At 37.9% G+C, this 21453-nt stretch overlaps 2 protein-coding genes across 29 annotated transcripts in view; both read left to right on the top strand.

Moving 5' to 3' along the window:
* Positions 1 to 13469, top strand: part of RNPC3 (RNA binding region (RNP1, RRM) containing 3) — an 80944-nt gene extending 67475 nt beyond the window's left edge. For all 4 annotated transcript variants that reach the window (XR_007476739.1, XR_007476754.1, XR_007476742.1 and 1 more), the window contains 2 exons: positions 8772 to 8878; positions 13195 to 13469. The gene's annotated coding sequence lies outside the window, so the exon portion shown is untranslated. The remainder of the gene's footprint in view (positions 1 to 8771; positions 8879 to 13194) is intronic.
* Positions 13470 to 15084: 1615 nt separating this feature from the next.
* Positions 15085 to 21453, top strand: part of LOC101288524 (pancreatic alpha-amylase) — an 80746-nt gene continuing 74377 nt past the window's right edge. For 23 of the 25 annotated variants that reach the window (XR_007476733.1, XR_007476738.1, XR_007476713.1 and 20 more), the window contains exons 1-7: positions 16369 to 16582; positions 16945 to 17091; positions 17928 to 18125; positions 18513 to 18743; positions 19501 to 19634; positions 20406 to 20528; positions 20835 to 20934. Coding sequence is in view for 12 of the 25 variants with exons in the window: in XM_033434066.2 (XP_033289957.1) it covers positions 16415 to 16582; positions 16945 to 17091; positions 17928 to 18125; positions 18513 to 18743; positions 19501 to 19634; positions 20406 to 20528; positions 20835 to 20934 (1101 nt within the window). In the remaining 13 variants the exon portion in view is untranslated. Of the gene's footprint in view, positions 16583 to 16944; positions 17092 to 17927; positions 18126 to 18512; positions 18744 to 19500; positions 19635 to 20405; positions 20529 to 20834; positions 20935 to 21453 lie in introns of all 25 variants that reach the window. The other 2 variants (XM_049708418.1, XM_004263099.3) reach the window with 2 other exon arrangements.

The following is a 21453-nucleotide window of genomic DNA, read 5'->3' as shown; positions in this document are numbered from 1 at the left end:
AAAAATACTTTATTGCTAAAAGAGGCTCTCATCTGAGGCTTTAGTGAGGCACAATAGTTTTACAGTAATAGCATCTAATATCACTGATCACAGATCACTGTAATAAATATAATCATAATGAGAAAGTTTGAAATATTGTGAGAATTGCCAAATGTATGACAAAGTAACAAAGTGAGCAGATGCTGTTGGAAAATGATGGCTTTAAACTTCCTCTGTACATGGTTGCCACAGACCTTCAATTTGTAAAAAGTGCAATATCTGCAAAGCACAACAAAACAAGGAACGAGATATGCCTGTATTTGAAAAAAATTCAACATTCTTCTGTCAACAAATGAAGTATAGAAGGAATGTACCTGAACATAATAAAAGTCGTACAGGACAAGCCCATGGACAACATCATACTGAAAGGTGAAAAGCTGAAAAATTTTCCTTTAATATCAGGAACCTCACCTCTCCTCATTTCTATTCAAAATAGTATGGGAACTTCTAGCCAGAACAATTGGGCAAGACAAAGACATAAAAGACATACAAATGAGAAAGGAAGAATAAACTTGTCTCTGTTTGCAGATGACATTATTTTATATATGGAAACTCTTAAAGGCTCCAGCAAAAATCTGTTAGAATTAGTCAAAAAATTCAGTAAATTTACAGAGGACAAGATCAACATGAAAAAATAATACAATAACAACAAGCTATCAGAGAATGTAAAAAAGCAATCCCATTTACAACCGCACCAAAAATAATAAAATACTTAGGAATAATTTAACCAAGGGAGTGAAAGATCTGTATGCTGAAAACTGTAAGACATTGAGGAAAGAAATTGAAGAAGACGTAAACCAGTGGAAAGATGTCCTATGTTCTTGGATTGGAAGAATTAATATTGTTAAAATGTCCATACCACCCAAAGTGATCTATTATCAACAGTGCAATCCCTGTCAATATTCCAATAGCATTTTTCACAGAAATAAAATTCAATCTTAAAATTCCCATATGGAATCACCGAAGAGCTTGAATATCCAAAGTCATCTTGAGAACGACAAAGAAAGCTGGAGGCATCACACCTCCTTATTTCAAACTAAATTTCAAAACTACAATAATCAAAATAGTATGGTATTGGCCCAAAACTAGGCAACAGAGCCCAGAAATAAACCCTCACATATGTGGTCAAAAGATGTTTGACAGGGGTGCCAATACCCATCAATGGGGAAAAGATAGTCTCTTCAATAAATGGTGTTGGGAAATCTGGATATCCACATTCAAAATAATGGAACTGGTCACCTGTCTTACACCACTGAAACAATTTTATTTGAAATGAAAGATTAAATGTAGAACCTGACAGCATAAAACTCCTAGAAGAGAACAGGAAAACACTTCAGGATATTGGTCTCAGCAGTGATTTCATGTATATGACACCAAAAATCACAGACAAAGGAACCCCAAAAATAAACAAGGAGGACAAGATCAAACTAAAGAGTATCTGCATAGCAAAGAAAACAGTCAGTAAAATAAACAAGGCAATCTATGGAATGAGAGAAAATATTTGCACACGGTGTATCTGTTAAGGAGTTAATATTCAAAATAGATAAGGAACTCTTACAACTCAGTAGAAAAAACCCAAATAACCCAATTTTAAAATAGGTAAAGGACTGAGTGGACATTTTTCAAAGAAGACATACAACTGGCCAGAGGTACCTGAAAAGGTGCTCAACATCACTCATCATCAGGGAACTAGCAAATCAAAACCACAAGATATCACCTCACACGTGTTAGGATGTCTATTATCGAAAAGACAAGAGATAACAAGTGTTGGCAAAGATGTGGAAAAAGGTAACCCAGGTATACTGTTGGTAGAAATGTAAATTGATACAACTATTATGGAAAACAGTATGAAGTTCCTCAAAAAATTAAACGTAGTACTACCATATGACCAAGCAATCCCACTCCTGCATATAGATTCGAAAGAAATGAAATCAATATCTCGAATTGATATATGCACCCTCATGTTCAGTGCAGTATTACTCACAATAACCAAAACATGGAGACAACCTAAATGTCTATCAGCAGTGAATGGATAAAGATAATGTTATTTGTCAACTTGAAGGGCATTGTGCTGAGTGAAATAAGCCAGGCAGAGAAAGACAAATCTTGTATTGTATTACTTATGTGTGGTGCGTTAAAAAATTAGAATTGAACTCATAGAAAGAGAGTAGAAATGGTAGCTGTCAGGGCCTGGGGGCAGGGGGGGGGGGCAAATGGAGAGATGTAGTCCACAGGGTACAAACCTTCAGTTATAAGGTGAATGAGGATCTACTGTACAGTGAGGTCACTATAGTTGATAATATGGGATTGTACACTTGAAATTCGTTTAGAATAGATTTTAATAGTGCTTACCAAAAATTTTTTTTAAAAAAGGGAGTTAACTATGTGAGGTGATGGATGTGTGAATTAAATTGCTCTTGGCAATCACTTCATAGTGCTAATGTTATATCTGATCATCACATTGTACATTTTAAATATATAAAGTTTTATTTGTCAATTATTCTTCAATAAAACTAGAAAAAAATCATGGGGAAGTCAAATACCTTGACAAAACCCCATCACGTTTCTAGGATTTTCAAACCATAAGAGTTGTCAACTCTTTGGTACACTATACCCTTATTATGTCAACCAAGTACTCCCAAACAGGCAAAATGATGCCACATGGTCTGGGTATAATACATTTGAAATCTGTTTTTTCTTTGTTCACAGTATTTTCTAATCCTTTTCTCATGTGTAATAACTTGTTAACAGTTTCTTCCTTTAGATGTTTCATTTTATCTACAGAAGTAATTCTGCCTATGAATACTGAGTTATTTCTCTTCTCATGGAAGGGAAAGTAACTATTTGTGTTGAAGAATTATTATTTGTGATTAGACTTCCATTTGTAACTCAAAACTGAGCCAACAAACACCATCATAGAGTATGACGGATAACAGAATGATTGGAACATTAGCTCATGCCTTTGCAGAGTAATCTCAATATTATGATGATCAGGATCATTTTTTATTATCATTCAGCTTCCAAATAGAGTGCCCCTAGATGCTGAACCAATATGTGATATAAGCTTCCAAAAAGACACTTATGTTCAATAAACCAAATCTCTAAAGAGATTACTTTCTGTGGTATGTAGAGATAAGTCAGATGGTTTTTGCAAAGGATAGAAAAGTCTTCACGTATTTAAACCAAAGTTTTTAGAACATTTGCATTTTGTTCTTATGGCTGTATCAAAGCAGTTTCCTTCCTTCCAATATGAAAGTGTGAAAAATATGGAAAAAGTTCAGGGTCTTTATTCAGGGCTAGTTCAATTGACTTAATTTTTCTTCTCTTTTGTTTCCCACTGCAAGCCTCTTTAAAAAAAATAATAAGTCTAGAGATAAAGGAAAAAACATCTAGATCCCTCAGATGTAGCTTAGAATTTGTTGCAGAAAATTATAAAGTTTTAGAAGAAATCATTCAAGGGCTCCAATAAAAACAATACTTCAAAAAAAAAAAAAAAACAGAATGGAAAGTGATAGATTAAAAGACCTTTAAAGGTCTTTCACAAGAAATTGAACAGATCAGATGCAGATGTGCAGTCTGTTTGCTCTTTTTGTCCTTAAACATAGACTCTGGGGAAAAAAAAAGTGTGGGTAAGAGCCACTCACATAATTTGTTTTTAGGTAGAAATGGGTGTCTTGAAAGGGTTTAGGTACAAAGAGCACGATTTACACTAGAATAAAAGGTAAAATATGTTATTTCCCTATGATAGCAAATCTGCAAAATACAACTGATATTTTGGGATACTTTTCAAGGTCTTATGTGTTATAAAATGATTATATGTGCATCAGTTCAATGAATGGACATTTTGGAAACACTTCTTTGAAGCTCAGTTTCCTCACCTGTAAAATGAAAGGAATATCTACTGTTTTAGTCTGATGTATCAAATGAGAAATTGTATATAATATACTAATCATTATTTCTGCCTAAACGCATATTTCTTCATGTCCTCAATAAAGATGTGTTTCTTATTCTTTTTTTTTAACTTTATTTATTTATTATATTTATTTTAAAATTTATTTATTTATGGCTGTGTTGGATCTTCGTTTCTGTGCGAGGGCTTTCTCTAGTTGTGGCAAGTGGGGGCCACTCTTCATCGCGGTGCGCGGGCCTCTCACTATCGCTGCCTCTCTTGTTCTCTGCGGAGCACAGGCTCCAGACGCGCAGGCTCAGTAATTGTGGCTCACGGGCTCCGTTGCTCCGCGGCATGTGGAATCTTCCCAGACCAGGGCTCGAACCCGTGTCCCCTGCATTGGCAGGCAGATTCTCAACCACTGCACCACCAGGGAGGCCCTGTTTCTTATTCTTAGTGCTGAGGTCTGTCAGCCTAATACTCTCCTAAAATCTAACTCAAGGAAGAAAGAAAATCACAGAACATTGGAACTGGAGCAGAAAGTAACATTCAACTCTAACTTGAACTCTTGCCAGGGTCAGTCTGTGTGTGCTTACCTGTAAAAGTCAGTTGACAGAAAACCTCTCTGTCTTGAGTTTAGTACTTCTGATTCAGTTCTAGGTCATAGCATCTGTAGGAATGCCTCTATCAGAAATGTCAGCTTAGCTTTGTATATTATCTTCCATGTGCTATAGGGCCGCAAGTAAAGATTAAGTAAATTCTGTAGCTTACAATGAAAGCACATATCAATCAATCCAACATATGTTTATTAAGTGCATGGCACTCTTTTAGGTACTTTGAAACATGTAACCCATGTTTAAGTAGGAGTCTAGTTGTGAGAGCAAAAGAAAACTATGTGATACATTAATAAAAATAGAGGAAAATATTGTAACTGTGCATAATGAAGTATAGGTAGTAGGTTGTTTGACTTCAAAGGAGGAAAATGATGCCTGTTCTGAAATGGTTGAGAAAGCTTTGTGGAAAAGGAAGGGCTTGATATATAGATGAGGATTTGTAAGGAGGAGAAAAGAGGGAGGAGTATTCCAAGAAGAAAGGTAGTGACAGAGGCACAGAGGAATGAAAGAGACTGTGTGGTGGTACTAAATAGATTAGTTGATTAGTGAGGCTGGAGAGGGAGATTTATGGGATACGAGGGGAAAATAGGTTGGATAGGTAGAAAGAGACTAATATCAGAAAAACACATTTCCTGTCAAGGCTTTCCTAATAGATTTGGTATATCAATACCAGCAATGGCATTTCTGACTATGTAGAAGATCACTTTCTATGCAAGACCTTTAAATGTTTCCGTGGGGAAATTCTAGGAACTATCATTCCTTAAACTGATAGTAATACAGAGTTAGTTTATTAAGTTTTAGGTTACATTAATTTTGTGGTCTGCTTCACTCCTCCTACTAGCCCCGAGCTGTGTAGTTTAAATGAAACTGAATTCAACACTTGTAGTCCACTTGCACATAGGTCTGCCAATCTTTGAATCCTTTCAGATTTGTGTAAACCTACGTCTGTCAATCCTCACTCCAGGCTACTATTGTCATGTGTTGAAATCACTGATTTTGAATGACAACCTACTTCCTGCTTACTATTTTTATATCACTGGGGATGGAAATAACAGAACTATCCCTTGATTTAACTGTCAGTCCAGTGACACCTCAAGCATACTATAACATTTTATAAAGCCCCTCAATCTGCCAGAAATGGATGGTTTTAGTAATATTGCTGGCTTTGTAGAAGATGAAAGTTTAGCTACGAAATGTTTTCCTGTACCAAAATGAGTATTAATACATTAAAAAAAATTAGAATAGAGACTTACATCCAGCAAAACCCTCCTCCAATGAGAATAAACTTAATTTTTTTTCATTTGAGAAGGAAAGGCATTATTTGGTATAAAGGATTTTCTGCTTTATAGTCTAATGATACCAAATTAAAGAAGAAATTGGTATCCATTTTTTGTTGTTGTTAAAAAAAACAACAAAGGGAAGAAAAATAAAAAGGACTAATATCTACACAGAAATTTTTCTGAGTAAAAGAAAATATTTTGTGTAAATACAGTTTCATGTTATAGAGGTTTAATTTTAGAGGTACTATATGGAAACATTTCCAGTGTGCAGGCTTAGAGGTGTCACTACATAAGAGTCCATCTTCCCAGGTCCTGGAGTGAAACTTACTGAAAAAGCAAACAAAAATGTAAGGAAGATACAAATCAAAAGGATTACCTTTATTTAAAAGCTAATAATGTAAGAGACTAGTTTTTATCAGCAGACGAGCGTCATTCTTAATAGTGAACCTAAGAATTAGATCAGCGTTTACACTCAAGAGCCTGAACTGGAGCAAGGCTCCCCTGGACGGAGCAGAGCCTCTCTAGAAGAAAAAAGCAGAATACCTTTATCAACCGACAAGAGAAAGAGAAGGAGCCGGGCTACATGTGTGCAGTATTTCCTTCCAAACTCATCAAAAAGACTTTACCCACTTCCTCTAGCGAGTGAAGTGGCAGAGAGACGCCAGAGTGTTCGGTACATGTAGCTATTCCTCAAAATAGAAAAAGAAGATGAATAGAGAAAAATAATCTCCTTCATACGTTTTGGTGTTTTGAAAGTACAATAAGTGTGTTGTGTTAAAGTCAGTAGTTTTAAAGAAGAAAAAAAAATATGAAAAAATAAAGAACCTCAATTATAGTTTCTATGTATTTTCACTGTTCCTTGCTAGTGACTCAGTAATAAATATTCAGAGCTCTCTCTAACAGTTCATTTGCTCTGGAATTCCTATCCATGCCCCATGACTGTCTTTGATTTTTCTCCCCCTTTTGGAGCCTTCATACCCTTATGCAACATTTGGTCATGGAAAACTCACAAGAATAGCATCCCACAATTTTACAATTTTACTCTCACAAGTTCTTCCATTAAAACTTTTTTTTCTTTTTGTTGGGGCTTCCCTGGTGGCGCAGTGGTTGAGAGTCCACCTGCCGAGGCAGGGGACACGGGTTCGTGCCCCAGTCCGGGAAGATCCCACATGCCGCGGAGCGGCTAGGCTCGTGAACCATGGCCTCTGAGCCTGCGCGTCCGGAGCCTGTGCTCTGCAACAGGAGAGGCCACAACAGTGAAAGGCCTGCGTACCGCAAATAAATAAATAAACTTTTTTTCTTTTTGTTAACTCATCTCAACTAGTAACATGTTTGTCTCTCGAAGGACATACTAACTTCATTACAGTAAACGTGAAAGAGGGTTTACTGGGGAATGTTACAAACACAACACATATAATGCTTCACAGTTTCATTAATCCACAAAGAGTGATGCTTTGGCTGGCACATCTGGACTGGGTGACCACAGAAAGTGCTCAGCAGACAGAGACCCCCACTTCCCCAATGCAATATAAATATGGGAGGGAGCAGCCAATAAGTGGCTTTGTTAGAAAATATGGCTTCTGAGTCTAGCCTCTGGTATTCCCTGTTCTTCCATTGAGCTCACTCAGACCTGTGGAGTCAACCTTCTTAGTAAGCTATCAAAAGAAAAGAGGAAATGAGTCCTCAAAGAAAATAAAATTTATCCCTTCTTACTGCCTCAAAATCTTAGTAGGTGTTAATGGCTTAATATATTGATAGTTTATATTAACTGAATTAAATTTTAATGATTATTTTAAAAAAATCTCCTGGAGATAATGTCTTAACTCAGAGGTGTGACTGCAGTGGTAGGAATATCTAACAGGGAGGATATGTAGGTAGACTCTGAGCAGTCTTCCAACTGCCAAATGTCAGTCACTGACTACCACGTCACTTCCCACTAGAGGGTAAAGAATGCTCCGAGTGTCAGAATCTGCCATAATCTACTTACACATTAGCTGAAAAGCTGTGTGGAAGTATGTTTGTTTTCTATTTAGCAGTAACATACATATTCCACAAATGTACTCATGAGTGCAAATGAGAGAATGTTTCATTTTCTCTCTCAAGGGTACACTTAACAAGGAGCTAAGATCTTTTCAATTGGCGACGTTTAACATGGGACATATTCTGGTAAAGGCATGGCTAAAGGAGTGATAAGAAGAACACTTACTTTTATAATGTGATTATTTATGTTGTGGAGGAAAGGGATATTTCCTCTATGATGCATCATTTAGCATAATTATTGATTATTTTTTAGCTATTTATATGTGGATGTCATTTGGGTACACAGAAACAAATTACTTTTAGGAGTAAGGAGAAAATTTGTAATTTTCTAGGTAGGATGACTGTGTAGTCACATAGGTTACAAATGTGTTTTTTAACTTATCAGGACAATCCCCTCCCCCTGCCCCTTTTAAAATCAAAACCTCCTGTGGAAAATCAATGTATAAAACTCTAATAATGAGGCTCCTCTCTTTGGAATTGTGGTGGGATATTTGGGAGCTGGATTGCCTGCCCTCACCTCCTCCCTCCTTGTCCAGGAACACTTGAAAGCATCTATAGGGGCATGATATGTTGCTTTTAAACTTAAGTACAGGAAGAAATTTTGTAAATGCTATATTTTTTATTTTTAAATTCAATACCTTCTGTGGAAAATGTTTTTGAGACCTTTAAAAGTTACAGTGTTCAAAAGAATATTATGAAACAATCTGTAATATGTCAAAATGTTCTTACTATTTTTAACAGCAGCATTTTTATACAATATATTATGTTGAAAATAAGTGGAATGTAACTCACAGGGAGTGTGAAAAGCTGAATAGTTTTTAGCTGCAATAATGCTACATAATCAAGAAACTCAAAATCTTGGGAGCTTAAAACAACAAATGCTGAATTTTCCTGCTCCGAGGTCTGCAGGTTGTTTGAGACAGCTCGGCTTCATGATGTCGTTTACCTGGGCTTGACTTCAGGCTGTGAGTTAAAGTCATGTCTGATCCATTTTCTTCAGTCAGTGGCCGCTCAAGGTATGTTCTTTTCATGATGCAAACAGAAATACAGGGACCAAGTCTTGTCATGAAAGAACATTTAAAGCCTTTGCTTGCCTCAGTGTGAAAATATTCCATTGATTAAAGCAAGACACATGGACAAGCCTAAGAGCTCTATTAGTGGCTTTGAGTAAGAAGTAATGCCATTTGAGTAAGCAGATATACTCTGTATACTTTAATAGGAAGAATTGCAAAGCCATATGGCAAAAGACTTGCATGTATATTTCTTTAGCATTGACAAACTACAGAATTTGGAATAATAATCCAGACCAAAATTATCAAAGGCAAGTACAGACAAAAACCAAACTCAACATTTATCATGGACACTTCAAGACAAATAGGGTATACTAAATCCACAATGTACTTATTAGACAACATACTTACAAGTACATGCACACTTTCCACTACCATAATTCTAAGATTATGTAGTTTCCTTTTATAGTTAATTATTATAGTTAGCAATAACTTTTAGTGATAATTCCTTCCAGGGTATTATCCACATGAGCCAGAAGATTCGAACATGTGCGTGTGATGAGTATTTATTGTTCATCCCTGTCAAGCATCCCCACCTCCTTTAGTGGTAATAGTACATAAGTTTCCTGGTAAGAAGCCACACAGAGACCATGTTTCACCCATTCTGTTAAAGCACAGTTAGCCTTATTTCTCACCTGCAGGGGTAGGCATGTGATCTATGCTGGAACAATCAGGACATTCCATTCCCTTGTTGCAGTGTTTGGTTCAGGGGTGGGTTTATATGCCGAGCCAGACCAATTAAGAGTCAGTCTTGAGTCTTTGGCTTACACTGTTGGGAAAGAGGTGCTTACTTTTTTCTCTGAGTTTGCCAGTCTGCTTGGAAGTAAGCTTGACACTGCGTTTGACCAGTTTTGCCACGGTGTGGGAAAATCCTGCCTGAGAATGAAGCCAAGACACTGGAAAGCAGAGCCAAGGGATGGAGACAGAAAATGTCTTGAGGTTTCTTTGAGCTTTTAATTCCAGTCCGAAGCCACCTGTATCCCTTAACTTCCCAGTGACAAAGCTAACAAATTGTTCTTGATTGTTTTTGCCACTTGAAATCCAAAGCATTCATACTAAAATCTATGCTTCTTTTTGCTCTGTGGTCTCTCTCCAAAATTTTCTTTTTCTGGACTCACTTGTCATATCACTTTGCTAGCACACACATGACCCCTCATTTCAAGGGTCATGTACTCCATGTCATCTTAATGTTTCACTATATCCTGGACTCACACTTAATTCATTTGTTATTTCTCCTGAAAGTGCAGATTTGCTAAATAAAAGGGGTTCTTTAGCCAATAACTTTGTTTCCTCAGTTAGGTTTCATATCAACTCTCTGGTCTCAGTGAAGATGTGTCTGAAGATTCACATGTTTCATTGTATGTCTCAAACTCTGACTCCACTCATTTCCTGTGGCACTGACAGCTTGCCCTCAAAGTCTTCCAGATTCTCTATCTGGAAGATGTGATGCCATATTTCAGACGTGATTGTATTCTCCTGAACCGTGTGGCACCAGCCATCTTCCTCCTTTATATTGTGGCTTCCTTGATGCCTGCTAAGCTACCATGTGAAACTGTCTTTTGACTAATATAGACCACCAGCCCTTTCCCTGCTGATGCAATTTCTCCTTGTGCAGAGACCATGCTGTTGAGGCCACACTTCCACGCCAAAGCCACTATTAGAGCTCTTTAGTGCCAGTCTTTTTCTGTTTGGGAAGAATCTCTTTCCTGCAACACTATGTTGCATAAGTCTCAGATCAGTGTTGCCTTTTAATTCAAATGTATCACAAAGAATTTCAGTATATATGCGTTTGTTCCTTCTCCAGACTTTAGCAATCAGTCTGTGGGAATTTGACCACAATCCATCTGAGAGACAGAGGCATTAGAGGACTCAGACTCCTCCCTCCTTTCCCTTAACCGTTTGATCAGGTTTTGCCTTTATTTCTTTATGAGTTATTTCTTCAAGGTTTCCTGATTTCTTGGGAAAGAGAGAGGTCTTGTCTCTCTCAGTCCTTTTTTATTGGTTGAATTGTATCATTATTACAGCTTCTGATCATGTTGAGAATCCCTCCACTAAACATTTCTGACTGGATACACTGCGCTCATGGATTTTTATGGACGTTAAATTTACAGTCTGCATTCTACGATACCACTCCATTATCTCCTCTTATCCTTAGAAAAACAACAAACAAATATATCACTGTAAATTAAGATCACAGAACCTCAACACTTAAATAGAATGGAGCATACCCTGTAGCCAGGCAGAAAAGCAGAAACACTTTAGAATTCTCAATGGTTCCATCATTCACTGTTAGAAATTAGAGCGCTGTTAGAATTATTTCAATCATCGGATGTATTCTTTGTTTCCTTTTTTGATTATCTGGAATTGTCACTCTGGACTCACTTCGGCACCTAACCCTGCTGCAAACCTCCTGCCCAACCTATCTATAAATCATTCTACTGAGAATAGACTTGTTGCTTCGCTTAGTTAACCTAATGTATTTACAAGATTAGCAATACAACTTAAATGCATCAGTGCTTATATTTTGAAATATGCCTGATCTCAGTACTGTGATCATTAGCACTTAAGACCTTACCGTATCATATCTGAACTCAAAGTCTTTCACAGTGACACTGCTTTTGATGGTAAAACCCACAGTTTCCAAAACATCCAGGACATCAGGAAAGATGTCACCTACGGGTTTGCTCAAGTGTTCTGTGGTGCAGTGGTGGACTGAATTAGTCTAAAGATCTTATGTCTGGTCAGATTTGGGTCCTGTGATTATGTCCTAATGGAAGAGAAGCCACAGAATTACCTTCTCTAAACTTAATGTCTTGATGTAGCTAATATTTTATGGTTGTACGTTTTATTAATATCTATCCACCTCAGAATAAAATGTCATACTGAAATTTCTTTTATTATTTTTTCATTTTAAAATTTTATTTATTTATTTGTTTGTTTACTTATTTATTCTTTTTTGGCTGCATTGAGTCTTCGTTGCTGCACCTGGGCTTTCTCTAGTTACGGCGAACGGGAGCTACTCTTTATTTATTTATCTATCTATCTATTTATTTATTCGTGTTTGGCTGCATTGGGTCTTTGTTGCTGTGCGTGAGCTTTCTCTAGTTGTTGCGAGCAGGGGCTACTCTTCCTTGATGTGCATGGGCTTCTCATTGCACTGGCTTCTCTGCTTGCAGAGCACGGGGTCTAGGCGCACGGGCTTCAGCAGTTGTGGCACGTGGACTCAGTAGTTGTAGCTCACGGGCTGTAGAGCACAGGCTCAGTAGTTGTGGCTCATGGGCTTAGTTGCTCCGCGGCATGTGGGATCTTCCCAGACCAGAGCTCGAACCCGTGTCCTCTGCATTGGCAGGCGGATTCTTAACCACTGTGCCAGCAGGGAAGTCCTCATATTGAAATTTCTTAAGGCAGAAACTTAAATAACTAAAAACTTTGGTTGGGACTGAAACCAGAACTGAATTGAATATTCCGTTTCTGTTTGAAATCGAAACATTACAAATGCTTGCACTAGATAGTTAAGACAATATTTTGACTGTGAAATCAGTTGGCCCTAATTGTTATTTTCCTTCTATTAGTGAAGGACTTAAAAAAAAGATCTAATCCTAGTTAAATAACACATGATTACAGACTTTGTAGATATATATAGTGCCAGATGTTTAAAAAGGTTAATATTCCCTCAATAAGGAAAACATTGTTATAAAAGGTCACTTAGATGGTATTGCTGGGAAATTTTATGGATGTTCTTCACCTGTTTAACATTTTTACTGATAGTTCTTTTCAGATTACAAATAAACAGTTTGTGCTCTAAGTATGTATTCATGTTAACATTTACTTTGTAAAATATGCTTCTTACAGGAATACAGTTTTACTTTACTCTCCCTTTTATCACACACTGTTTAGCTGTGCTGACTGCGTGTGTGTGTGTGTGTGTGTGTGTGTGTGTGTGAGAGAGAGAGAGAGAGAGAGGGAGAGAGAGAGAGACTTGAGTATTCTAAGCTTTTTCCTACCTTGGGCTTTTACTATTGCACTTTGTTCTATCTAGATTTCTCTTTCTCTGATCTTCAAATAACTAGCTCCTTCTAGACCTCCAAATTCTAGTTGAAAATCACTTTCTTGAAGATACCTTCCCAGATTATTCAGTCTAAAATACCCTGATGGTGAAGTCATTTTCTATTTCATTACACTGTTATTTCATATTAGTTCTTATTGCCATCTTGAAGTTTTATTATTATTATTAACTCATGTATTTTCTGTTTTTCCACTAGAATGTAAGCTGCTCAAGAATAAAATCTTGTCCATCTTCTACATCATTGTATCCTGAGTATCATCCATGTGCTTAGCAAAAAGCAGGCACTCAGTTAATGCTTGTTGAATGAATGGACTTCTTCCCGCCTGTACTATATTCTCTATATTAATGTACAGGATTTCGTGTACATTAAGAAGGAAAATGGATGCAAATTTATTAATGTAGTGTTTGATCAGGTAGAAGAGATATTTGGTTATAAGAAATAAGAGAGAGAGAGAGAAAAAAAAAGCCACACTCGACTGCTATAGCCAATGCATTAAGCACAGGATTCGATGGAGGGAGGAGGGGGGAGAGGAAAGGTCTGTTGCCTCAATGCATGGGCATCCATCTTCCAAATAGTTTCTTAAATCTTAATCCAGAAATTGAAATAACTACAAATTTTCTTTGAAGGTGAAACCAGAACTGAATTGAATATTCTGTTTCTTCTTGAAATTGAAACATTACAAATGTTTGCAATAGATAGTTCAGGCAAAATTTTCACTGTGAATTCAGTTGGCCCTAATTGTTAATCTCCTTCGTTTAGTGAAGGACTTAAGAAATATGATCGAATCCTAGTTAAATAATACATGATTACAGACGTTTTATATACATATAGATATATAGGAGCTTCCGGGAAGATATATAGGAGTAAGACGCGGAGATCACCTTCCTCCTCACAGATACACTAGAAATACATCTACACGTGGAACAACTCCTACAGAACACCTACTGAACGCTGGCAGAAGACCTCAGACCTCCCAAAAGGCAGAAAACGCCCCCCCTCCCCCCCACGTACCTGGGTAGGGCAAAAGAAAAAAGAATAAACAGAGACAAAAGGATAGGGACGGGACCTGCACCAGTGGGAGGGAGCTGTGAAGGAGGAAAGGTTTCCACACACTAGGAAGCCCCTTCGCGGGCGGAGACTGCGGCTGGCGGAGGGGGAAAGCTTCGGAGCCGCGGAGGAGAGCGCAGCAACAGGGGTGCGGGGGGCAAAGCGGAGAGATTCCCGCACAGAGGATCGGTGCCGACCGGCACTCACCAGCCCGAGAGGCTTGTCTGCTCACCCGCTGGGGCGGGCAGGGCTGGAAGCTGAGGCTCGGGCTTCGTTCGGAGCGCAGGGAGAGGACTGGTGTTGGCGGCGTGAACACAGCCTGCAGGGAGTTAGTGGGCCACGGCTGGCCGGGAGGGAGTCCGGGTAAAAGTCTGGACCTGCCGAAGAGGCAAGAGACTTTTACTTCCCTCTTTGTTTCCTGGTGCGCGAGGAGAGGGAATTAAGAACGCTGCTTAAAGGAGCTCCAGAGACGGGCGCGAGCTGCGGCTAAAAGCGCGGACCCCAGAGACAGGCATGAGACGCTAAGGTTGCTGCTGCCGCCACCAAGAAGCCTGTGTGCGAGCACAGGTCACTATCCACACCCCCATTCCGGGGAGCCTGTGCAGCCTGCCACTGCCAGGGTCCCGGGGTCCAGGGACAACTCCCCCGGGAGAACACGCGGCGCGCTTCAGGCTGGTGCAATGTCACGCCGGCCTCTGCGCCGCAGGCTCGCCCTGCACTCCGTGCCCCTCCCTCCCCCCGGCCTGAGTGAGCCAGAGCCCCCGAATCAGCGGCTCCTTTAACCCCGTCGTGTCTGAGCGAAGAACAGACGCCCTCCGGCGACCTACACGCAGAGGCGGGGCCAAATCCAAAGCTGAGCCCCTGGGAGCTGTGAGAACAAAGAAGAGAAAGGGACATCTCTCCCAGCAGCCTCAGAAGAGCGGATTAAAGCTCCACAATCAACTTGATGTACCCTGCATCTGTGGAATACATGAATAGACAACGAGTCATCCCAAATTGAGGAGGTGGACTTTGAGAGCAAGATTTATGATTTTTTCCCCTTTTCCTCTTTTTATGAGTGTGTATCTGTATGCTTCTGTGTGAGATTTTGTCTGTATAGCTTTGCTTCCACCATTTGTCCTAGGGTTCTATCCGTCCTTTTTTTTCCTCTCTTAATTATTTTTTTTATTTTAATAACTTTATTATATTTTATCTTACTTTATTTTATTTTACCTTATCTTCTTTCTTTCATTTTTTCCTTACTTCCCTCCTTCCTTCCTTCTTTCCTCCCTCCTTCCCTCCCTCCCTCCTTTCTTTCTTTTCTTTTCTTTCTTTCTTTCTTTCTTCTTTCTTTCCTTCTACTAATTCTTTCTTTCTACTTTTTCTCCCTTTTATTCTGAGCCGTGTGGTTGAAAGGCTCTTTGTGCTGCAGCCAGGAGTCAGTGTTATGCCTCTGAGATGGGAGAGCCAACTTCAGGACACTGGTCAACAAGAGACCTCCCAGCTCCACATAATATCAAAAGGCGAAAATCTCCCAGAGATCTCCATCTCAACACCAGCACCCAGCTTCACTCAACGACCAGCAAGCTACAGTGCTGGACATCCTATGCCAAACAACTAGCAAGACAGGAACACAACCCCACCCATTAGCAGAGAGGCTGCCTAAAATCATAATAAGTCCACAGACACCCCAAAACACACCACCAGACATGGACCTGCCCACCAGAAAGACAAGATGCAGCCTCATCCACCACAACACAGGCACTAGTCCCCTCCACCAGGAAGCCTACACAACCCACTGAACCAACCTTAGCCACTGGGGACAGGCACCAAAAACAACAGGAACTACGAACGTGCAGCCTCCAAAAAGAAGACCCCAAACACAGTAAGATAAGGAAAATGAGAAGTCAGAAAAACACACAGCAGATGAATGAGCAAGATAAAATCCCACCAGACCTAACAAATTAAGAGGAAATAGGCAGTCTACCTGAAAAAGAATTCGGAATAATGATAGTAAAGATGATCCAAAATCTTGGAAATAGAATAGACAAAATGCAAAAAACATTTAACAAGGACCTAGAAGAACTAAAGATGAAACAAACAACGATGAACAACACAATAAATGAGATATATAAAATGCCAGATGTTTAAAAATGGTTAATATTCCCTCAAAAAGGAAAACATTGTTCTAAAAGGTCATTTAGGTGTTATTCCTGGGAGATTTTATGGCTGTTCTTCACCTGTTTAACATTATTATCGATAGTTCTTTTCAGATTATGAATAAATGGTTTGTGCTCTGTTTATTCATGTTAACATTTACATTGTAAAATATGCTTCTTACAGGAATATAAATAGTTGCTGGAAAGAACACTGACAGCTTGAAAGCAAAATGAAGCTCTTTCTATTGCTTTCAGCCATTGGATTCTGCTGGGCTCAGTATGCCCCAAATACCGAATCTGGACGGACATCTATTGTCCATCTGTTTGAGTGGCGCTGGGTTGATATTGCTCTTGAATGTGAGCGATACTTAGCTCCCAAAGGATTTGGAGGGGTTCAGGTGGGTATTGTTCACAGTATAAATTGCAGACTTCACTGTGCTTAGAGTAAATGGTATTATGCTCTGTGTCTGTGAAGCTGGGACAACATTTTACTTCACAAATAAGTACTCTAAGTAAAACAGTTTTCTGAGGAAGAAAAAAATTTGAAATTGTTGGCAACTTCATGTTTTATTTCTAATACAATATTTTTTTCAGCAGGACATTTCCAATGTGAAGTTAATATTTTCTAATGGTTGTTAAGGAATGTGGCTGCAAATACAAAGATTCAGAAACAATTTTAGACTCTTGAGTCATTTCTAGAACATTCAGTGACAGAAAGTAATCTGTAATTTGATACTTACTACTGTTGTTTTATTTGTAGGTTTCCTCACCCAATGAAAATGCGGTAATTAATAATCCTTCAAGACCTTGGTGGGAAAGGTACCAACCAGTTAGCTACAAGTTATGTACAAGATCAGGAAATGAGAATGAATTCAAAGACATGGTGACTAGATGTAACAACGTTGGTGTAAGTGAATTAAAGTTCCCTTTAAAAGTATTATATAGAAAAAGGATTTCTCTCTCTTGCCTCCTGTTCCTTTCAAGCAGAGCGATTTTCATATATTTTAAAATTTTACTTCATGCTTTAGCCATAAATTAAAATGTGATTGTTGCCTTATGTTCAGCTTTTGTAAATATTTATTTATGCACTAAAGAAGATGTAAGAAAAAGTTTAAGACCACGAACTTACTCATACAGCAAAATATCACCTTTTAACCCTCCTGGCTGCATACGTTTCTGAGGAACACTTTTCCAGTTAGGAATCGGAAATTCCAGTTACAGTATTGGCTGTTACTTTTATGTGACTTGTGTCTCCACCCGTAAGTCCCGGGTCTTTCTTCCTATAGGTTCTTTGATGGTAAATAATTATTTTCTTTTTGATGAGGAGCATAACAAGAGACAATACTTACTGATCCTAAATAGATAGTAGAGACTGGCTTTTTATTTCTTAGGATGACGCATGGAAATTACAAAAACCAATCATCTCTCCTGCCTCATCTGATTCTTTTCTCCTGCCCCTCCCCGCCAAAAAAAAAGGGTCTTTGCATTTTTTCACAGTTATGGTAGTTTTGGGTTATCTTAATTTATCATATATGTAAATATTCGACCAAGTGGCTAGAATGCATGTAGGGCTTTAGTTCCCAATTATTTCCTTTCACATTTGACTGTTGCTCTTCTAGGAAGGTAAGTTATAAAATAACAAAGAGATATTTTGGAGTGATATTAATGTGCTGTAAACTCTAATACCATTATAAATTTCTACCTCTCTCTAAGTCTCACTGAAATAGAAATTTGGCCTTTCAGGTCCGTATTTATGTGGATGCTGTAATTAATCATATGTGTGGAAATGGTGTGGCTGCAGGAACGAGCAGTACTTGTGGGAGTTACTTCAACCCTGGAACTGAGGATTTTCCAGCAGTCCCGTACTCTGGTTGGGATTTTAATGATGGTAAATGTAAAACTAGAAGTGGAGAAATTGAGAGCTATAATGATGCTTCTCAGGTAATTAGCAAAAAGAGCTGTCTATGTCTTTTATTATCCACATGTAGCTTATTGATCTCATTTTAAATATTAGTTGAGATTCCTTAGAACAGGATTCTAAGCCTGACTGTTCAAACAAAGAATCTCAAATCGATATTTAAAACATTTTTCCCAATTAAAGTTTTCACAATGAAAAAGCTCATCCACTGTATTTCCTACATTCTCCATTTTTATACTAGAAAATGTTTCAAAGGTATGTCCATACTAGAACGTCAGTATCCCCAGAGACCAATGCAAAGAAGACACTATAGAAATATCCATTAATGAATAAATGAATGAATAATCAAATGGATTCTCAGGCAAAGGTGATGCTTTATGTACCAATCACAACATTTTTTACCTCAATAGGTCCGAGATTGTCGTCTGGTTGGTCTTCTTGATCTTGCACTGGAGAAAGATTATGTGCGCTCCACAATTGCTGAATATCTAAACCGTCTCATTGACATTGGTGTAGCAGGGTTCAGAATTGATGCCGCTAAGCACATGTGGCCTGGAGACATGAAGGCAATTTTGGATAAACTGCATAATCTAAACAAAAGATGGTTCCCTGCAGGAAGTAAACCTTTCATTTACCAGGAGGTACATCAATACACATATGTGCAGATAAAACAAAGATTCATCAGAAAATAAATGGCAGATTTCATTAAAAGTGCAATTTCTGTAGGTTAATGGCTGACTCATGTATACGGAGGAATGTTCCTTAAACTCCTTTGATTCAGAGACAGCACGTCTGACTCTATCACAGGAGCTTTTTTATGCAAGTGCCGAGAATTTTTTAGGCTGCCAAAAGTCTCTGTGTCATGTATAATCTCCTCAGAGACCATTATAGAACACAGATAAGAATATAGTTGCTATCTTGAGCCAGGCTATGTGACTTAAATTCTTGGCTGTAGTGCTGTTAGCTGTGTCTGTTTAGGCAAATTGATTAACCTCTCTGAGCAACAATTTTTTCAAAGTTTATCGAAAGGAATAATGATAATGGTTATGTCTTTGTTTTCTTTGGAGAACTAAAGAGGTAATATTTAGCAAGCACTTAGAAATATTGCCAGCTGGATATTAAGTGCTCTATAAGTGTGAGCTATTCTTATCATTTATGTGCAAGAGTAAATTAGGTCAGCATTCTCACAGGACAACAGGTTATTTTGTCATGTTACTTTTAATATTGTAGCATAGATTTTAACAAAGGAAAATAAGAATCTTAACATAAGCAAAAGGATTTGGGTCATTTCACATAACATAAATAGCATAAAGTTATTTTCTATATAATAGTAACTCGTTAATTAAAATTCTTTTCAACTCTTATTTAAAATGATATTTTCTTCTTGATTTCTACTAGGTAATTGATCTGGGTGGTGAGCCAATTAAAAGCAGTGAGTACTTTGGAAATGGCCATGTGACAGAATTTAAATATGGTGCAAAACTAGGCACAGTTCTGCGCAAGTGGAATGGAGAGAAGATGTCTTACTTAAAGTAAGTGAAATACAATTGATCCTTTGAAGTATTTCACAGATTTATTTGTGATATTACCCAACATGAATTTTCCTCTTTAAGCCTTTTTATTTAGACAACATCCAAGGATTCATTTACTAATAGCAAGTGTCAGAGTTCCCCAAACACCAATTGATCATCATTATTTAGAACGTCAATCATGAGGAAGTAATTTTAGAGATCCAGAACATCACATAGAAATTTTAATCCTGGTATTATACGTCTCTATTAGATTTGACTAATGTTTGCACATAATTTGTGCAGGCCAGGTTATTGTTAAAATGATTCTGTACTTTATGAAGTCCCTACAATGTGGTCGTCCTGTAGAATTATTAATCAATTAATTAATTTCAAATATTAAAATATTTATATTATAACAATATAATATTGAAGCCTTATTTAAAAACAGTTTGCCATTGTGTATAAAATGATAAGAATGTTGAACCTTCTACAGTCCATCTAAATTATAATTTAGTGAAACTTCTAAAATAACTTTTATAACAAAAATCTTATACCTGTAACATGAATGTAAGTCAAGTAATTCCTACATATACACATGCATGAAATGAATTTGTAGATAATATATCTATATAGTTTCTATTTTGAAAGCCCTACAGAATACTCATTTAATTAGAGAGAGAATTTCATTAGAGGGTTATATTCTGAACGAAATACACATGTAGGTTACTCTAAAGCTATTGTAAAAGAATACATATAGGTGCTTTTAAGATTTTTTTTTTTCTTTTTAAAAAGGAACTGGGGAGAAGGCTGGGGTTTCATGCCTTCTGACAGAGCACTTGTCTTTGTTGATAACCATGACAATCAGCGAGGGAGTGGAGCTGGGGGAGCATCTATTCTTACATTCTGGGACCCTAGGTAAGAAACAAAGTTCCCCATTTTTTGTTGTTGTTGTTTTGTTTTTGTGGTACGCGGGCCTCTCACTGTTGTGGCTTCTCCTGTTGCGGAGCACAGGCTCCGGACGCGCAGGCTCAGCGGACATGGCTCACGGGCCCAGCCGCTCCGCTGCATGTGGGATCTTCCCGGACCGGGGCACGAACCTGTGTCCCCTGCATCGGCAGGTGGACTCTCAAACACTGCGCCACCAGGGAAGCCCAAGTTCCCTATTTTTAAACCTACATTTTAATGATATTAAAAAATATATTTTCTTCTATAATATTATAGACTGTACAAAATGGGAGTTGGATTTATGCTCGCTCATCCCTATGGATTTACACGAGTAATGTCAAGCTACCGTTGGCCAAGACATTTTGAAAACGGAAAAGTAAGTTTTGGTATTTTCCAAAATGTCTTTTCCTCAAGAAAAAGAGGTTAATTTTGTTTTAATTTCACATGATGCTATTACATTCGGTATTTTTTGTATCAAATATTTATTAAGTGTAGACCTGATGCAGAACTCTTTTAAAAATGCAGTGAATATTAAAAAAAATAATGATCTCTATGGACAAAGAGTATGTAAGCTATTTCAAAATATGACAAAGGTAGCCCCTCACCAAAGAAAACAAAACACACTTAAAAATAGGATACAGTGAGTAAAATATGTACTTCTCATAAGTACCTACTACATAAAGTTGATATGATTACAAATTAACACTTCAAAAAAATTAAAACAGTACATGCACTACAGTACGAGCAATATAAATATTTGTTAAATACTTTTAAAGAAGTTTTTTGGAAAACAAAGAGATGATCCAATTAGACCTAGGTTCAATAGGGAAAGTATGGTATAACAGGAAGGAAAGTATATGTGTTAAAGAAGAGACATTTGCTGACTCTGCTGGGA

Source organism: Orcinus orca, chromosome 1 (assembly GCF_937001465.1).
Source record: "Orcinus orca chromosome 1, mOrcOrc1.1, whole genome shotgun sequence".
NCBI lineage: Eukaryota > Metazoa > Chordata > Mammalia > Artiodactyla > Delphinidae > Orcinus > Orcinus orca.
Note: the sequence above shows the minus strand (reverse complement) of the source record. Positions and strands in the feature narration are given on the sequence as shown.